At 40.2% G+C, this 17122-nt stretch overlaps 1 protein-coding gene, 1 long non-coding RNA gene and 2 other non-coding genes across 5 annotated transcripts in view; 1 reads left to right on the forward strand and 3 right to left on the reverse strand.

The window, feature by feature from the left end:
* Positions 1-833: 833 nt before the first annotated feature.
* Positions 834-5533, reverse strand: LOC132870672 (uncharacterized). Of its 2 annotated transcripts, none has more exons than XR_009651167.1 (4): positions 5434-5533; positions 4632-4707; positions 2633-2687; positions 834-1296 (listed from the first exon to the last, which is right to left on the reverse strand). It is a non-coding gene; the product is annotated as an uncharacterized LOC132870672 (long non-coding RNA). The 2 variants fall into 2 exon arrangements; XR_009651168.1 differs by having other exon boundaries at positions 2633-2714.
* LOC132871065 (small nucleolar RNA R38) lies at positions 1383-1455 on the reverse strand. The gene has a single exon (XR_009651254.1). It is a non-coding gene; the product is annotated as a small nucleolar RNA R38 (small nucleolar RNA).
* LOC132871068 (small nucleolar RNA SNORD49) lies at positions 2757-2835 on the reverse strand. Its single transcript, XR_009651256.1, has one exon. It is a non-coding gene; the product is annotated as a small nucleolar RNA SNORD49 (small nucleolar RNA).
* A 7144-nt stretch (positions 5534-12677) lies between the features above and the next one.
* Positions 12678-17122, forward strand: part of LOC132870286 (sphingosine kinase 1-like) — a 39150-nt gene continuing 34705 nt past the window's right edge. Inside the window, exon 1 of the mRNA XM_060903921.1 lies at positions 12678-13086. Coding sequence (XP_060759904.1) covers positions 12678-13086 — 409 coding nt within the window. The remainder of the gene's footprint in view (positions 13087-17122) is intronic.

Below are 17122 nucleotides of genomic sequence, written 5' to 3' on the forward strand. Positions count from 1 at the left end.
GGATCAAGTTTCACTAATCATTTAGACAAGGCAGTAATAACATTTTGGTATATTTAGGCCAACTTTTTGCTGCTTTGCTATTCTTTAAAATAAGAAGTATAATAGAGGGTCAGGATTAATGTTTTTTTTGGGGGGGAGGAGTTTAAAATTGTAACTTGAGAATTGCAAAGAAATTGATTTAAACCAAACAAGCTCAATGCACAGCATTTTATTCAAGCTGCAATGCTAATAATAATGCCATGTTATCAGTTGCTGTGTAAATTTAAAAAAACTAAACTGATCCCTTTGACCTGTAACAGGAGGGATGTTGATTTACAACTCAAAAGGAACAGAAGTCCACAGACATTCATTCCCAAGTGTCAGGACCAACTGATCTAGTGGAGATTATAGTAGTTTCTGTTCCAGACTGGAACCAAGTTCAGGCAAACAGTTGGCATTATATAGTTGTCCATGTTGTGGGACCAGACCCCAAAACCATTTACTGTAAACATTTAGTTCTTTGAACAGTGTTAGTAACATACATTAAACACGTTAAAATGATGCCTTTTGAAACTTACCATAGAACTGGTCACAAAAAGCTTAGATTTAGAACACTCCCTTTGTCTTATGGCTCCTGTCAGATCATACACGCCAACCCCTTGAGAATGAAGCAGTAGATCAGATTGCATGACACAGCCACACCCTTTGAGAGAAGTCCCCAAGCGTAAAATGGTGGATTCTCCTGCATTCCCAGTGCCATATTTGAAGGAAATTGAGAAACCAGCTTAAAAAACCCCACCATGACAAATAAGACAGTGATGATTTGAAGTAAAAAAAACCCTGTAAACCATCAATTCAGACAAGTTTAGTTTTATTGCACAACAATGCATAGTATTGAATATAGCACACCATTTTCCAGTTCCAGAATCAGTCACGCAACAGTGCCTTGAACATTTATGAATAGCAGTCCATGCACACAAGCCCTTTTCCACTTCTGGGTTGAGTACCAGGATAGTCCTGACTTGTATATAAAAATAGGAAGATATTGTAATGTACATGTAGTTACTCTTTCAGAGGGGAATGAGATTGGTGTAAAGTATTCTGCATTGTTCAATTTATGGTATGGATTTCCTTTTTTGGAGGGGTGTAAGGTGACAGCACAGCAGAGCATCACGTATCTGCACTTTGGGGGGGGGGGGGGGGAGCTCTGAGCAATGAGGATCACTCAAGTCATGACCACCTCCTCCCAGAAAGCTCCACCTCTGGTTCAAGTTCCATCCCCCTCCAGAGGATCACTAAATGTTCCTCCTCAATCACCTGAAACAAACAAACAAACAAAAAAAAACACAGAAGAAATCTTAATGTTCAGCCCTCTGACTCTTACCAGCTTAAGAAACTGGAAGACAAGCCTCAGGTTACCACGTCTCCACACAGTCATTTCAGACAGGGATAACTTTTCTATCATCACAGGCTTGCTTGAGTTTTCTCCACACCAACACTAACTAATCAAAGGATCACATGACTGCTTAGCAACTGTCACCATTGTAAGCTCCCAAACCAAGACCAGCTCTGTCAGAAACCACTCACTATCTTGTGAGGTCACCATTTTGTTGTGCTGTCCAAATGTAGTGAAACTTTACACCTTATGTAGTGGACTCCTGGTATCCCACAATGAATCATGAAAAGTAGTGGACAACCGATGTCACCAACCAAGCATTATATCCCATCATGCATTGCAGTCACTGGTTTCATAAAGACAGTCAAGTACAGCAGTAGTTTTTCCCTATGACCAGCACAAGGCAAACTTACAGGCTGTGGCATGAAAATGACAAATACTGCCATGTGCTGGGTGAATGGATGGAGGAAGAAACAAACATTCAAGTGCAATTAATAGTATGAACAGAAAAAAAAGCTAAGAGAATGAGGGGAAAAAAAAAATACAAGAATAAAAGTGGCTGTGCAGTGAGGAATCAAAAGCCCCAAATCTGATTTAATAAAAGGCAGTGGTGAAGTATTCAGCCTTGATTTAAAAGAACTGAAAGACACTGCAAAGTACTTTGTATTTATTAATGTGGGAAAGGTGCTCAGTATAATACGGATTTATCACAAGTACAGTACATGCATTTATTTAGAAAACCCACCAAGTGACTGATCTGGCACATTTTAATCATGTGACCGCAATGACAAATAACGGTATGGTGGAGTAGAGTCCGAAAGTGGTTTTTCATTTCATCAATGAGCTCATTACATTAGTCCTCTATATAGTAATTCCCTAGATAGCGAGTAGAACAAGTGACTTCAGACACAGCTCAGGTTCATTTCAACTTTACATGAAGAATCTTAAGCCCTTCTATTCATTTAGATTTAACTGATAATCTAATTAACTCACTAGCCCCCCCCTTCTCCCTTTTATATAAGGGACATCTGGAAATAACATACAGCCATTATACAACTAAGGATTCTGATTGCTCAGTGTTCAGGTTTTAAGAAAAAAAACTTCATACCAAACAGATTAACATGTAATTGTTAACAAGGTGAAGCTTTCTGTACAGAGATGCTCATTTACATCAGAGTTGGTGCAGGAATTTTTTTTTTTAATTCTAGAGTTATGCACAATCATTTCAGAGTTTTACAACATACAAAGTATTTGTACCTCGCATTAATCCGAAGTCGATCTGGTCTGAGCATAGCCTCTAGGCGGCAGTTACCTGCAGAGAGAAGAGCCTTCAGACTCACTGTACAGAAAGCATACAAGGAGAGGAAACCTTCAGCTTCATCCTCAGAACAGTGTAGCTTTGAACCATCGTCAGTTATCGCATCAGACGGCACTTCCTATGTAGCATTTTCATCTCAGGAATACAAATCAATTTATAAACTAGAGCAGCAGCTACAATTAGACACCTTAACGATCTTTTGGCCGTTGCAAAAGTAGAAGACTTTCAATATGTAAATTTTGCATTAATTACTCAGATTTTCACTGGAAAAAAAAAGTTGATTCCCAATTATTTAGCATATCCAACCACGTGACACTGTTCCACAATTATCGACACCTTTGTCCACAGTTAGACACCAGATGATTGTTAAAAATAATAAATTGGTATGTAGTATTAAGCTAGAACAGTTTATTTAAAGATTTGTTTTACATAGACTTGTGCAAAATCTCTTATATAAATATATGGATGTCGGTGCTTATGTAAATTAACTAAAATGAACTGATAATGTTTAATCTGTCTGAAAAGTATTTTCATAGAACACTGTTAATCATTTGCTGTTTGTATTAATTTCTAGTTTTGCAGTTTACCAATAAATGTCAACAAGTAATTGACATTGTAACCACATGACAATCCAGGTCAAAGGTCACATGCTATTCCTTGAACCAAAATAAAATGTTTACTAATACTGTGATCATCTTTTGGCTGCTCCCGATTCGGGGTCACCACAGCGGATCTTGTGTCTCCATTGCTCCCTGTCTTCGGCATCCTTCTCTACCACACCTGCCACTTTCATGCCCTCTCTCACCACATCCATGCATCTCCTCTTTGGCCTTCCTCGTTTTTGTTTGCCTGGCAGCTCCATCCTCAACATTCTCCTTCCAACATGCTCTGCATCTCTTCTCAGGATGTGCCCGTACCATCTCAGTCTCATCTCTCTTAGCTTAATTCCCAATCTCTCCACATGTGCTGTCCCTCTGATGTGCTCATTCCTTATCCCGTCCAACCTCGTCACTCCCAACGCAAACCTTAACATCCTCAACTCCGCCACCTCCAACTTTGCCTCCTGTTTCTTTGTTAAGGGTACGGTCTCCAATCCATACATCACAGCTGGTCTCACTACTGCCTTATACATCTTACCCTTCACTTCTGCTGGGACTTTCCTATCACAAATGACTCCCGAAATCCTTCTCCAACTGCTCCACCCTGCCTGCACTCTCACCTCACTATTGCAGCCCCCATTTTCCCATCTACCGATACTGTGATGTAGTAGATATTTACAATAAACCACAATTCTGAATGAAATAGAAAAATCTGAATATTTCAAGCATGCAATTTATAATGTCAGGAATTTAATTCTGCTCCAATTCTATTTATTGCAACAGGATTCCAAATACTCAACACTCCATTCTTTTATGAATCAAAGATTAAAAAAAAAGCCACAGCACTTTTTTTTTTTTAAGTACTTCATCTACTTCAATGTTACACAAAGATCAATCCATAACAGTTGTAAAGGTCACTTAATCCCACAGGGTGTCGATAATGGTAGACACCAGTGAAAGTGATCAACACTTCACATGACTTCTCAAACACACATTTAGATACAAAATGGCGACTGTCAAATGAAAAAAGAAACAGTTTCGACAAGATCACGAAACCTTGGTGAATTTGATCAGTAAAAACATGTCCATGATCTTTCCACCATGCTTATATCCAGGAGTTCCGAAAAAAAATTGCTGAGCATACTAAAAAAAAAAAATTTCCATCTCAGATAACAAGCTGAGATCAAAGGGTGAGGCAGGTCTTCCAGTTGATTAATTAACCAATAATTGCTGTAACTGAAACTCACCTTCGTAAAATTATTTATTGGTAAATCTGAAAAGGTCTCGATCATTGCAGCCGCCACTCTAGTTACAGTCACAAAACATTAAAACAATGTACCTTCAGTCACTGATACAGGATCCAAGATGGAGATTCCTTCAGGATTCATTCATAATGAAGGCCACAATCTACATCCCTTAAAAAAAAAAAGTCAGAAAACAGATTGAGAGAGGGAAAAAAAAAAAAGCACACTTTGGATTATTCTGCACTGTACATTGGTAAACTTTTTCTGGGTCTATAACCTGAAATAGTGATTTATACTGCACTCTAATGACTCACTCCAGGCTTTAACATTAGCATGGCGTTTACAGTGTGACCTCTGACCCTTTGCAGGTCCATCTCGCCCCGCCTCTCCACGTTTAGGATCCATAAGTTTTAAACCCCAGTCACGTGCAGCCACTCAATAAGGCGTGAACATGGAGTCACCCGCCACGTGCTCGCGCACACTTATCACAAGTTTTAATAATTTCCGGTTAACGACTTCCAAACCTTTAAAATAATAACTTTAAAAAAAAAGTCTAAAACGCGAAATGCGAAGTGTTAAAAAATTAAGTTTTCAAGAGAAAGCGAAAAAAAAAAAATTAGAAGCGCGCGCTCTAACATGGTCCATTCAAGCTAGCAAAAAATAACTAGCCGAGCTAATTAGGTGGGCGGATAATCGTGCAGATTTCCATTTAAGCAAAAAGCGTGTTAAAATGTTTAAGAAAAAAAACCAGCCACAAATACTATATATATCACTGTGATTTTTTTAAATGTAAAATAAGCTGCTGACTCGCTAGCAAAAGAGATTAGCGCGCTAGCAAAAGAGATTAGCGCGCTAGCAATGACAAAAAAAAGCTTAAATATATTTAGAAACACTTACATTTGATTAAGGCGGCCTTAGAGCGTCCATATTTAACCTTCCAGTGTTAGACATTTTATTTATAAGCGTTTAAGAGAAAGCCACTACTGCCTCTGATACTGCAACAGGCGGAAAAGAGAACAGCTAAGCCCAGGGAGGCAGTATTTATACTTCTAATGACGTAACAGCCCACGTGACTTCAGGCAAGCGTAGTGGAGGCGTTTACAATGAACTCAAATATTCGAGTTTATTCTCATCTCATCTCATCTCATCTCCTGTAGCCGCTTTATCCTGTTCCACAGGGTCGCAGGCAAGCTGGAGCCTATCCCAGCTGACTACGGGCGAAAGGCGGGGTACACCCTGGACAAGTCGCCAGGTCATCACAGGGCTGACACATAGACACAGACAACCATTCACACTCACATTCACACCTACGCTCAATTTAGAGTCACCAGTTAACCTAACCTGCATGTCTTTGGACTGTGGGGGAAACCGGAGCACCCGGAGGAAACCCACGCGGACACGTGGAGAACATGCAAACTCTGCACAGAAAGGCCCTCGCCGGCCACGGGGCTCGAACCCAGGACCTTCTTGCTGTGAGGCGACAGCGCTAACCACTACACCACCGTGCCGCCTATTTGAGTTTATTATTAATAATAATAATAATAATAATAAATGGTCTCTAGACATTTTGAAACCAAAATGCACCAGGATTAATTATTTATTCATAGAATAAAAGTGAAACAAACAACATTTGTTTGGCCTCTTCTTTCATTTTAGATAAGATAAGAGAGCCTTTTATTATCCCACAAGGGGAAACTGACATTGCTACAGCAGCAAAATATATAAAGAGAAAAAGATAAGGCAGTGAAGGAGTAGTGCAAAAGTACTTAGTATACAAGCTACAAATTTGCATAAATTAACAGGTTTGCAGAAATATAGTTAACACAAGTGTATTACAAAGGTGGTATTGCACAGGCAAGAGCCATTTTAACCATGTGTAGCGAGCAGTTCACTGTAAACTACTGATGCTGATAGTGCACACAGTATACGTTCAGAGGGGTTTCAGTGGATGTAGAAGTGATCTGGACAGTATTGTTCATTATTGTGAGGAGTGTCTGGTGCTGTGCTTGGTGAGGTACTGGTTGTACAGTCTCACAGCAGTAGGGAGGAAGGAGCTGCTGTATCTCTCCTTAAAGTGCCATTCCACCATTGGATGTATTTTTTTGGCATAAAATACAATATATTTTATGACAACATGACTAGACAGAAATCTTTTAGCTTCAAAATGATATATCAAACATAATTTTTTGACAACGACAAGTATATTAATTTTGCGACCAAAGTCACCTACCCTTTTAATTTCCGCGCGGTAGTGAAACGTGATGTCATCGGCAGGTTCCCCTTTTTGTGTACCACGTCACGTGTGACATGGCACAGATTATCAGCAATGGTGGATAGAACGCGATTTCCACTTGTCGATTGCTGTGCCGATATTCACCATCGACCGTCTCCTTTGGGCATCACTTGCTATTTTCCTTCGCTTCTTTTCCGAAGCTGACAATCGTGTTCTATCCGCCATTGCTGATAATCTGTGCCACGTCACACGTGACGTGGTACACAAGAAGGGGAACCTGCCGATGACATCACGTTTCACTACCGCGCGGAAATTAAAAGGGTAGGTGACTTTGGTCGCGAAATTAATATACTTGTCGTTGTCAAAAAATTATGTTTGATATATCATTTTGAAGCTAAAAGATTTATCTGTCTAGTCATGTTGTCATAAAATATATTGTATTTTATGCCAAAGAATACATCCAATGGTGGAATGGCACTTTAAGGGACATTCCACCGAATGGGTGCCATTTGCTTGTTGTACCACTCCCAAATTAAACTTAATTTGTTATATCTTTTCAACACTGATTATAATAACACACATATTTAACTATTCAAAATGTTAAAAGGCTACGTTTTTTTTTTTTTTTTACATGGTTTGGAAGTCAAAGATGGCTGCATTTTTTCAGTCCTGTTACCAAAACTCAAAGTAACAGGACTGAGTTTTTAGCCTAGGATTAGCTAATACATGGAATTAAGCCACATGGCGTCATCGCTAATAGTATGACCACACTTAGCACATTCTAGTGATTTACCAAAAATCTGTATTTTTAAAATAAACAAATATCATCTAAGAAATAATTTAAGTAACAGGACAGTATGTTGACATTGACCTTATCAGTCAAAGTTAAAAAATCATCAAATATACAGAAAAGTAAATGAGAGAACTAACTTTTGGTCTTTGCATGGCCTTCAGAAGACACAACTGATGTAACTTCCTGTTGAGCATGTGATTTATGGAATGTTCCAAATTTGTCAGATGGGGTAATATGTTTGGGTAACAGGACTGAGTGAAAACCCAGGGACATGACTAAAATGTGTATTTTAACTAAGATATTGTGGATTTCTTATGAAAAAAAATATATTTAAACCATGGATAGGATATGGAGTCACACAACAGTGCAAAAGAAATACTGTTTCTGAAGGATTTTAATCATAATATTTCATAGTTAAGTATAAATTTAGAGTGCAGGGACAGGTAACACATGCTATTTTTCAGTGTTTTAGGTAGTTTTTATTAATCCTTACAATTATCATCGACAAATTGTCAAAAGGTCGTAACTTCAAAGTTGATAACTTTACAGGACAACCAAAAAACTGTCGTAATTATGACGTTTTGACAATCAGCCGACGTTATATATCTAAATTTGAAATCAGATCAATGTGCAGGACATTCTGCGTAATAAGGAAATGTATTTTAAAGTACATTTTTATGTGCATTTATACATATAATTTTCTAGGGACGGAAATGGCACCGATTCGGTGGAATGGCTCTTAACACACCGCAGATGGAGAAGCTGGTCACTGAAGGAGCTGCCCAGTGCTGCTACTGTCTCCTGCAGTGGATGGGAGGTGTTCGCCATTAAGGATGATAACTTGGCCAACATCCTCCTCTCCCCCACTACGTCCATTTTAAGTGGAAAGAAGTAAATAAAAACAAATATATTATTAGTTATAATAATAAGCTATACATACAACCCATTATCCATAAGCACTTATCCTGTGCAGGGTCACAGGCAAGATGGAGCCTATCCCAGCTGACTATGGGTGAGAGGCGGGGTACACCCTGGACAAGTCATCAGGTCATCGCAGGGCTGAGACACAGAAACAAACAACCATTCACACTCACATTCACACCTACGGTCAATTTAGAGACACCAATTATCCGAACCTGCATGTCTTTGGTCTGTGGGGGAAACCGGAACACATGCAAACTCCACACAGAAAGGCCCCTGTCGGCTACCGGGCTCAACTCGAAATTTTAAGGCAGCCCTTGCACTAACTTTTTTAAGTTAAAACAGCAAATCATTTTTTACAACCCGGTTTCCAAAAAAGTTGGGACGTTGTGCACTATCTATACCCCCCTCCCCCTCACACACACACTTTATCTGCACTATACCTTATCACATGTTGCACAATTATTGTTACAGTTCCACTATCCACTCTCAGAAAATAAAGTACATTATTGTACCTTTAGGGTACCCTGCTTGTCAGTGAGGCAGTACTGTCTAAGGTACTTATTTGTACCCTTTATACTGCTTGGGACTATATATGTACATTTTTGGCCCTAAAAAGGTACACATAGTGACCTTGAGGTCCAATAATGAGCCGTAGGCGTACATTAAGGTAGGTTGTACCTTGGGAGACATCTTGTCGTTTGTTACTGTCTTTTGTAAGCAATTGTCCTCATTTAGCTCTGTCCTTATTCTATTCTATTCTTCTTCTTCCTTGACCAACACTGTTGCCAGGATCCACATGTCATATTAACTGGAGCATAGTTTGACACAGGATGCCCTTCCTGCCACAACCCTCTCATTTCTGGGCTTGGAAAACAAGCATTCACATAGACATTCACATCGATGGGCAATTTTGGGTGGCACGGAGGTGTAGTGGTTAGCACTGTCATCTCACAGCAAGAAGGTTCTGGGTTCAAGCCCAGCGGCTAATAGGAGAGCCATTCCACCAAATCGGTGCCATTTCCGTCCCTAGAAAATTATATGTATAAATGCACATAAAAATGTACTTTAAAATAAATTTCCTTATTACGCAGAATGTCCTGCACATTGATCTGATTTCAAATTTAAGATATATAATTGTAAGGATTAATAAAAACTACCTAAAACACTGAAAAATATCATGTGTTACCTGTCTCCGCACTCTAACTTTATACTTAACTATGAAATATTATGATTAAAATCCTTCAGAAACAGTATTTCTTTTGCACTGTTGTGTGACTCCATATCCTATCCATGGTTTAAATATATTTTTTTCATAAGAAATCCACAATATCTTAGTTAAAATACACATTTTAGTCGTGTCCCTGGGTTTTCACTCAGTCCTGTTACCCAAACATATTACCCCATCTGACAAATTTGGAACATTCCATAAATCACATGCTCAACAGGAAGTTACATCAGTTGTGTCTTCTGAAGGCCATGGGAAGACCAAAAGTTAGTTCTCTCATTTACTTTTCTGTATATTTGATGATTTTTTAACTTTGACTGATAAGGTCAATGTCAACATACTGTCCTGTTACTTAAATTATTTCTTAGATGATATTTGTTTAGGGCGGCACGGTGGTGTAGTGGTTAGCGCTGTCGCCTCACAGCAAGAAGGTCCTGGGTTCGAGCCCCGGGGCCAGCGAGGGCCTTTCTGTGTGGAGTTTGTATGTTCTCCCCGTGTCCGTGTGGGTTTCCTCGGGGTGCTCTGGTTTCCCCCACAGTCCAAAGACATGCAGGTTAGGTTAACTGGTGACTCTAAATTGACCGTAGGTGTGAATGTGAGTGTGAATGGTTGTCTGTGTCTATGTGTCAGCCCTGTGATGACCTGGCGACTTGTCCAGGGTGTACCCCGCCTTTCGCCCGTAGTCAGCTGGGATAGGCTCCAGGTTGCCTGCGACCCTGTAGAAGGATAAAGCGGCTAGAGATAATGAGATGAGATATTTGTTTATTTTAAAAATACAGATTTTTGGTAAATCACTAGAATGTCCTAAGTGTGGTCATGCTATTAGCGATGGCGCCATGTGGCTTAATTCCACGTATTAGCTAATCCTAGGCTAAAAACTCAGTCCTGTTACTTTCAGAGTTTTGGTAACAGGACTGAAAAAAAATGCAGCTATCTTTGACTTCCAAACCTTGTAAAAAAAAAAAATAACGTAGCCTTTTAACATTCTGAATAGTTAAATATGTGTGTTATTATAATCAGTGTTGAAAATATATAACAAATTAAGTTTAATTTGAGAGTGGTACAACAAGCAAATGGCACCCATTCGGTGGAATGTCCCAGGGGCCCTTTAGTGTGGAGTTTGCATGTTCTCCACATGTCTGCGTGGGTTTCCCCCACAGTCCAAAGACATGCAGTTAGGTTAACATGGGGTGGCCTTGGGCTGAAGTGCCCCTGGGCAAGGCACCTAACCCCAAGAGCGCAGATGGCACTGGGGACGGGGGGTACATGTCCCCCCCAGATTTATAGTGACCCCTATCTGTCCCACCCACCCACCGTCCCTACGTAAGGCGCCAAACATAGGTAGAAAAAGTGAGGATTAATGTTCCGTTAGTTAGACTAACTTACATTGCAGCACAAAGTTGAACTGGCAGCAGCAGTAGCCTTGTCTGTGATCAATCCACATTACACCGATTCAAGAAGGGGAAAGGCTGGAGAAGATCCTTGCAGAGTTGGGAAAGCAAGGTGTTCAATTTTCCATGTCATTCTCGGTTAATAACACTGCACAGCTCATCCATTTGATAGCAACGGTGTTTCTGCTACGACTAATGGTGCGTTCAGTTGTACTCGTAAGTTGGAAGTTTGAAGTCGGAAAAGCATTGAAATCTAGCATCTACCAGCATAAATTTTGGGGTTTTCGTTTCATTTCATTAACTGTCCATTTTTTTTTTTTTCGAATTCCATATTCCATGATGTCCCAGTTTTTAAACTGGGAAGCAGTGGAGAGATGTTTTTGGGACCTATTGAGTCTGCTTCTAGACGGTAAATTTGTTTGGCTGCAGAGGGAAATTTTTTTTTCTATCAATTTTGTTTATTGGAAAAAATACTTTTTATTTTTATTTGTGTGAATCTGTTGTTCAAGTGTTTATACTTCTGTTTTCATACACATTTTATGTTTCTAATCATTTACATGAAGGCACGAGTGTGAATCATTTCAATTTTATCTCATCTCATCTCATTATCTCTAGCCGCTTTATCCTGTTCTACAGGGTCGCAGGCGAGCTGGAGCCTATCCCAGCTGACTACGGGCGAAAGGCGGGGTACACCCTGGACAAGTCGCCAGGTCATCACAGGGCTGACACATAGACACAGACAACCATTCCATTTCAATTTTATTTTGTTATTAATTTTTGGACATTCCCTTTTTGTTAGAAGTTACAGTTAAAGTTTCTGTGATGAGATTCTTCATCCTGCTGAGAACAGCAAATGTTTAAATAAAACATGCAGAAGACATGAAGTTTTGGAGCGTGATTAACATACCAGACAAATAACAATTTGATCATGTATGGCTAGTGTTGACCAGGTAGGCCTTTGTCTACCAATGTTCATTCAGTTAGAAAACTCACAATTCGAATGGATATTGAAGCTTATATATATGCATTTACACAAAATGGAATCATTTGCTGACAGCTCAGTCCCCCCAGTTCAAAAATCCTATCTGCGCCCCTGCCTAACCCCCAACTGCTTACTTGTGTGTGTGTTCACTGCTTCAGATGAGTTAAATGCAGAGGAGACATTTCACTGTGCTTGAGTGTACATGTGACAAATAAAGGCTTCTTCTTCTTCTTCAGATGTGTTTATGGCACACGTTCATATCGCGGTGACGATGAAAATACGATTTATCGGTCAGCACTTGTATGAATATGTCACTAAAGCGCGTATGCAGCTCTCTCACCTCTTCCCTGTGAACATGTGCTTGTGATGAAGATGAAGAGTGAGAGTTAGCTGTGTGGATATGGAGTCTCTCTCTCTCTCTCTCTCTCTCTCTCGTGTGTGTGTGTCGTCACTCGGGAAGAGATCTATTTCAGCGGAACTAAATCCAGCTGTTAAACTCCAGCAGTCTCCGGACTCTGCACGCGCGCTGCTTTCTCACCTACAACACAACGTCCCATCGGATCCGGTCTCACGTGTCGCGGTTTCCGGTCAGGATGGACGGAGATGCGGAGGAGCTGCGCGCGGAGTTCACCGACGCGGCGACCGGGAGGCTGAGATTCTCCGTGACCTTAACGGACAGCTGCCTGTCGGTGCGAAAGATCGGCGGGTCGCCCGTGTGGCAGCAGCACGGACAGGAGCACGCGCTCGAGCTCGGCCTCGGTGACTGTGTGGGATGCCGCGCGCGCCGGAGTGAGGACGAGGCGGACACGGCGGCGTATCTGTCCGTTTATTTCTACCCGCCGCGGCGCAGCTGGACCGGAGCTCCCGCCGGCCGACAAAGGGTGGAGCACCGATTCCGGGTCCTCACCGGGGAGGACGCGCGAGCGAACCTGGGCGAGGCGGAGAGGTGGGCGCGCGCTGTCACGCACCGCAAATCCCAGCACGCGCGCGCTCGCAGAGACGGTGAGGAAAAGTTACACAGAAAAGTTACTTTATTTCTTTTTTCTTTGAAGCTCAGCAAATCCTTAAAGCAGATACGCAGAGCCTTTACTTTTTAAATACATTTCCGAGTGGGTAGGATCTCCATCCTGGACTCTTGTATGCTGCATAAATGGGAATAAAATATATATATTTCTGAGAGTTATTAAACTCCACCGCAAAGTTGGCACTGGAGCTGAGCCAGCCAGCCCTGAGTGCGTGACGTCACAGCAGGAACTGGTTTTAAGGTCGAGGCCTTTTACAGCAATAGACCTATGAAATCAATTTTGTGCCAAAATGTTCATACAGTACTTTTGAAATATCAAACAAAAACGACAAATCAAAATACAAAAAAAAGTCAATTTTTTTAGACTGGCAAACAAATTATTCGTGTAATCGTGCAAAATATCAGTCTATTCCTCTTCAGAAACCTTTTATTTTTGTTCCGCGTCTTTCTCCGTTTTGTTTGCCGTAATTTATTTTGGTTGCGATTCCAGCTTTCTCGTTTGCGCTCCCTGACTTTTTGCTTGCACTTTTGGCACAAACTTCACGTGTGGGTGGGCTGTCCAGGAATGCATTCCCATTGGCTAACTTGTGTTTGACTGACAGCTACGCTCAGCGATTCCCCCGAAAGCTGTTGCGGCCATTTCCTACTCGGATTCTGGCGGACTGTTTGACGAGTGACCGATCCATTGACGGTAAACAAGCATCAAGTGGACTTCAGTGGCGACTATGATACTGAATTAATTCAACAAAGTGTAAGAACGGGACAAATGTGCTGTATGTGTTGCAGTAGTGCACATTATGCAGGTGTTTTGTGGCAAGTCAAATGTTAACCTTAGCTCCACTACCCAATATAATAGCTGTCTTGCTAACGTTAAACACGCCTGCATAATGTGCACTGCTGCAACACATACAACACATTTGTCCCGCACTTACACTTTGTTGAATTAATTCAGTAGTCGCCACTGAAGTCCACTCGATCCTCGTTTACCGTCAATGGATCGGTCACTCGTCAAACAGTCCGCCAGAATCCGAGTAGGAAATGGCCGCAACAGCTTTCGGGGGAATCGCAAGCAAAAAGTCAGGGAGCGCAAACGAGAAAGCTGGAATCGCAACCAAAATAAATTACGGCAAACAAAACTGAGAAAGACGCAGAACAAAAATAAAAGGTTTCTGAAGAGTAATAGACTGATATTTTGCACGATTACACAAATAATTTGTTTGCCAGTCTAAAAAAATTGACTTTTTTTGTATTTTGATTTGTCGTTTTTGTTTGATATTTCAAAAGTATTGTATGAACATTTTGGCACAAAATTGATTCCATATAGACTAAAGTCATATAAGGGTTGTTTTACAATCAGGGTATGCAAGCTAAAAATCACATTTAATACTTATTATCTTCAATATCAAAAGGCTTGACTAAATAAACTTGGTTGTTTATTGTAGCCCTGTGATAGCTCTATTTATCATGCAAAAAAAAAAAGATGGTGATAACGTTATTTTTGGTGAATGTATGGCAATATATGTCATATTTAGCAAAATTACTCGTGTCATTTAGAAAAAGTGCTTTTTTTTTTACCACAGGTAGCTCCAAAAGGGATGCACTTAAATCATTCTTTATACCATAAAACAAATATTTGGTTCCATATCATTGGAAGTTAAGTTTTAATGTTGAATGCCAGTAAGTTTTCAGACTATTTTGATCAAATTAGTATGTAATTGTGTCAAAAAAAAATGTCCTCTCCGAGACAGCTAATTTTTCAATATAAAATAACATATCTAAAATGATTATTTTCATCCTAAAATGTGGTCAAGATATTGGGACATAAATATTAGAGACAAATAACACAAAGCTTACAGCCTTATATTTAAAAGCACTATGGAAGTAGTGGATTCTGAATTGTCAAAACAAAAAAAGTCCTCTCCGAGAATCACTTCATTTGTTTCTCCCAGCCCTGCTTAAAGCTACACTTGATCTTGTTATAATACAAACTATTACACATGCCTATCTGTTCTTTAACTTGTCCTTCACTTAAAAACTGGTACAAGAACCAGTTTTAATCAATTTGAATTTTGGACCCCTGTGACACAAACTTTGTACCCTGAATAAAAATTTCAACCCATAAATAAAAAAACAACCCATAAATAAAAATTTATAGTGAAAGTCAGAAATACCGTTACTACGGAAGCATATTGCTGCCACACTCAAAAAAAAAAAATTGGCTTAGTATCAAGTAATTACGTGAAAACTTTGTTATAACAATATCTTATCATGTTTTACAATATATTTATCATGTAATAACATGATATTATCATGTAATTTCATGATATGAAATTATCATGTAATTTCATGGTACAAAATTATCATGTTATTTCATGTTATTTCATGGGGGGTGCCAGTGCTGATAGTCCGGGTGCTGGATGTGATGCTCCCCAGCCTCACCTGCTGCTTCCTGTCAGTCAGGAAGTTTATAATCCACTGACAGGTGGAGGAGGGCACAGTGAGCTGGGTGAGCTTGGTGTGAAGGATATCTGGAACGATGGTGTTGAACGCCGAACTGAAGTCCACGAATGGGATCCTGGCATACATCCCTGCAGAGTCAAGGTGTTGCAGGATGTAGTGCAGTCCCATATTGATTGCATCATCCGCTGACCTGTTTGCCCGGTAGGCAAACTGCAGGGGGTCCAGCAGGGGGTCTGTGATGTCCTTCAGGCGTGACAACACCAGTCTCTCAAAGGACTTCATGACTACAGATGAATGCATGCATGCATGCATTTTCACTGATAAAACATAAAAGGCTAATTAAATAATCAGATGAACTGAGACAATCACATTCTGAAGCAAATTAAATAATCTTATACCAGTAACTTAAACACACAATACAAGTGACATGTATTAATCTAAATGCAGGTAAACAACGGGTTGCTTTATTTATCCAAATCAGAATCGGAGCTTACCCGTCTGTGTTCTCGCTTCTTGAAGGCCAATTGTTTTTGAAACAATGTGACTTTCAGTTGTTCGTTCAGTTCTCTGTTCATTCACTTCTTCCATGTAAGGGTGAGATGGCAGCAATATCCAGTTTAGAAATCAGACGGCTGTTCCACTCATTCACTTTTCTTCATACTGTGTTCCGACATTACTGCTGGGCTCAGGCAATTACTGAAACCCGGGACGGAACGGGATGTCACTGGTTTTAGCAACAACCCTCGGCTCACTCCGGGAGGACTGGTGCAACTGAACTCACTTTCCTTTTAAAAAAATAAAATAAAATACTTTCATTTTCTTGTAGTTTTCTTTTTCTTTAATTGCTGGTACTGCACCCTCTTTCAATATGGGCTTATAGCCAATGCTCCTCAACAGATCAGAGGTCTCATACGAGTCTTCAGTAAAATGTGCAGAGCAGAGGAGAGACCACTTCGTAGCCGCCCAATCCGTGAACTTCTCGCAAAACGCGTCCAAATCTTTGCAGTTTGAACATTCTTGGGTCATGAACACAACATAAATCCACCTTCTGTCATGTTGCTGCACCGGCCAAAAACACATCTACGTGGCATGGCGATAAATTAGCTCAAAATGGAGGATCAGAGTTGCAGTCAGCTCTGTGTTTTAGTCAGTAACGGAGCTTTGGGGGAGATTTGTTTTAGGATAGCGGAAATGGTGATGAGACCGATAGACTTCCTGCTGTGACGTCACAGATCTCAAGGTCATTCACTCAGACCGCTACCGATATGAATCACTTTAATCATAAAAATTACTATATTAGATTTATTGTTAACACTTAAAACTATTCCTCTGCTATTCTTGAGGTCTCAGGGCATTTACCGTATAAACAAAAGTGAGGCCATGGTTCTACGTATATGCTTTAAGCTCTGCAACATACAGCACATGAACATCATATTAATAAATATGTCATGTGACCCTTTAATAACTACAATAACTACAAAAACCGGTTTATTTTTATTTTTTTAAATTGATTCATTCATATTAACTGCACCATGTTTATGAAAGTGGATCATC

The sequence above is a fragment of the Neoarius graeffei genome, chromosome 22 (genome assembly GCF_027579695.1).
Source record: "Neoarius graeffei isolate fNeoGra1 chromosome 22, fNeoGra1.pri, whole genome shotgun sequence".
In the NCBI taxonomy this organism is placed as follows: Eukaryota; Metazoa; Chordata; class Actinopteri; order Siluriformes; family Ariidae; genus Neoarius; species Neoarius graeffei.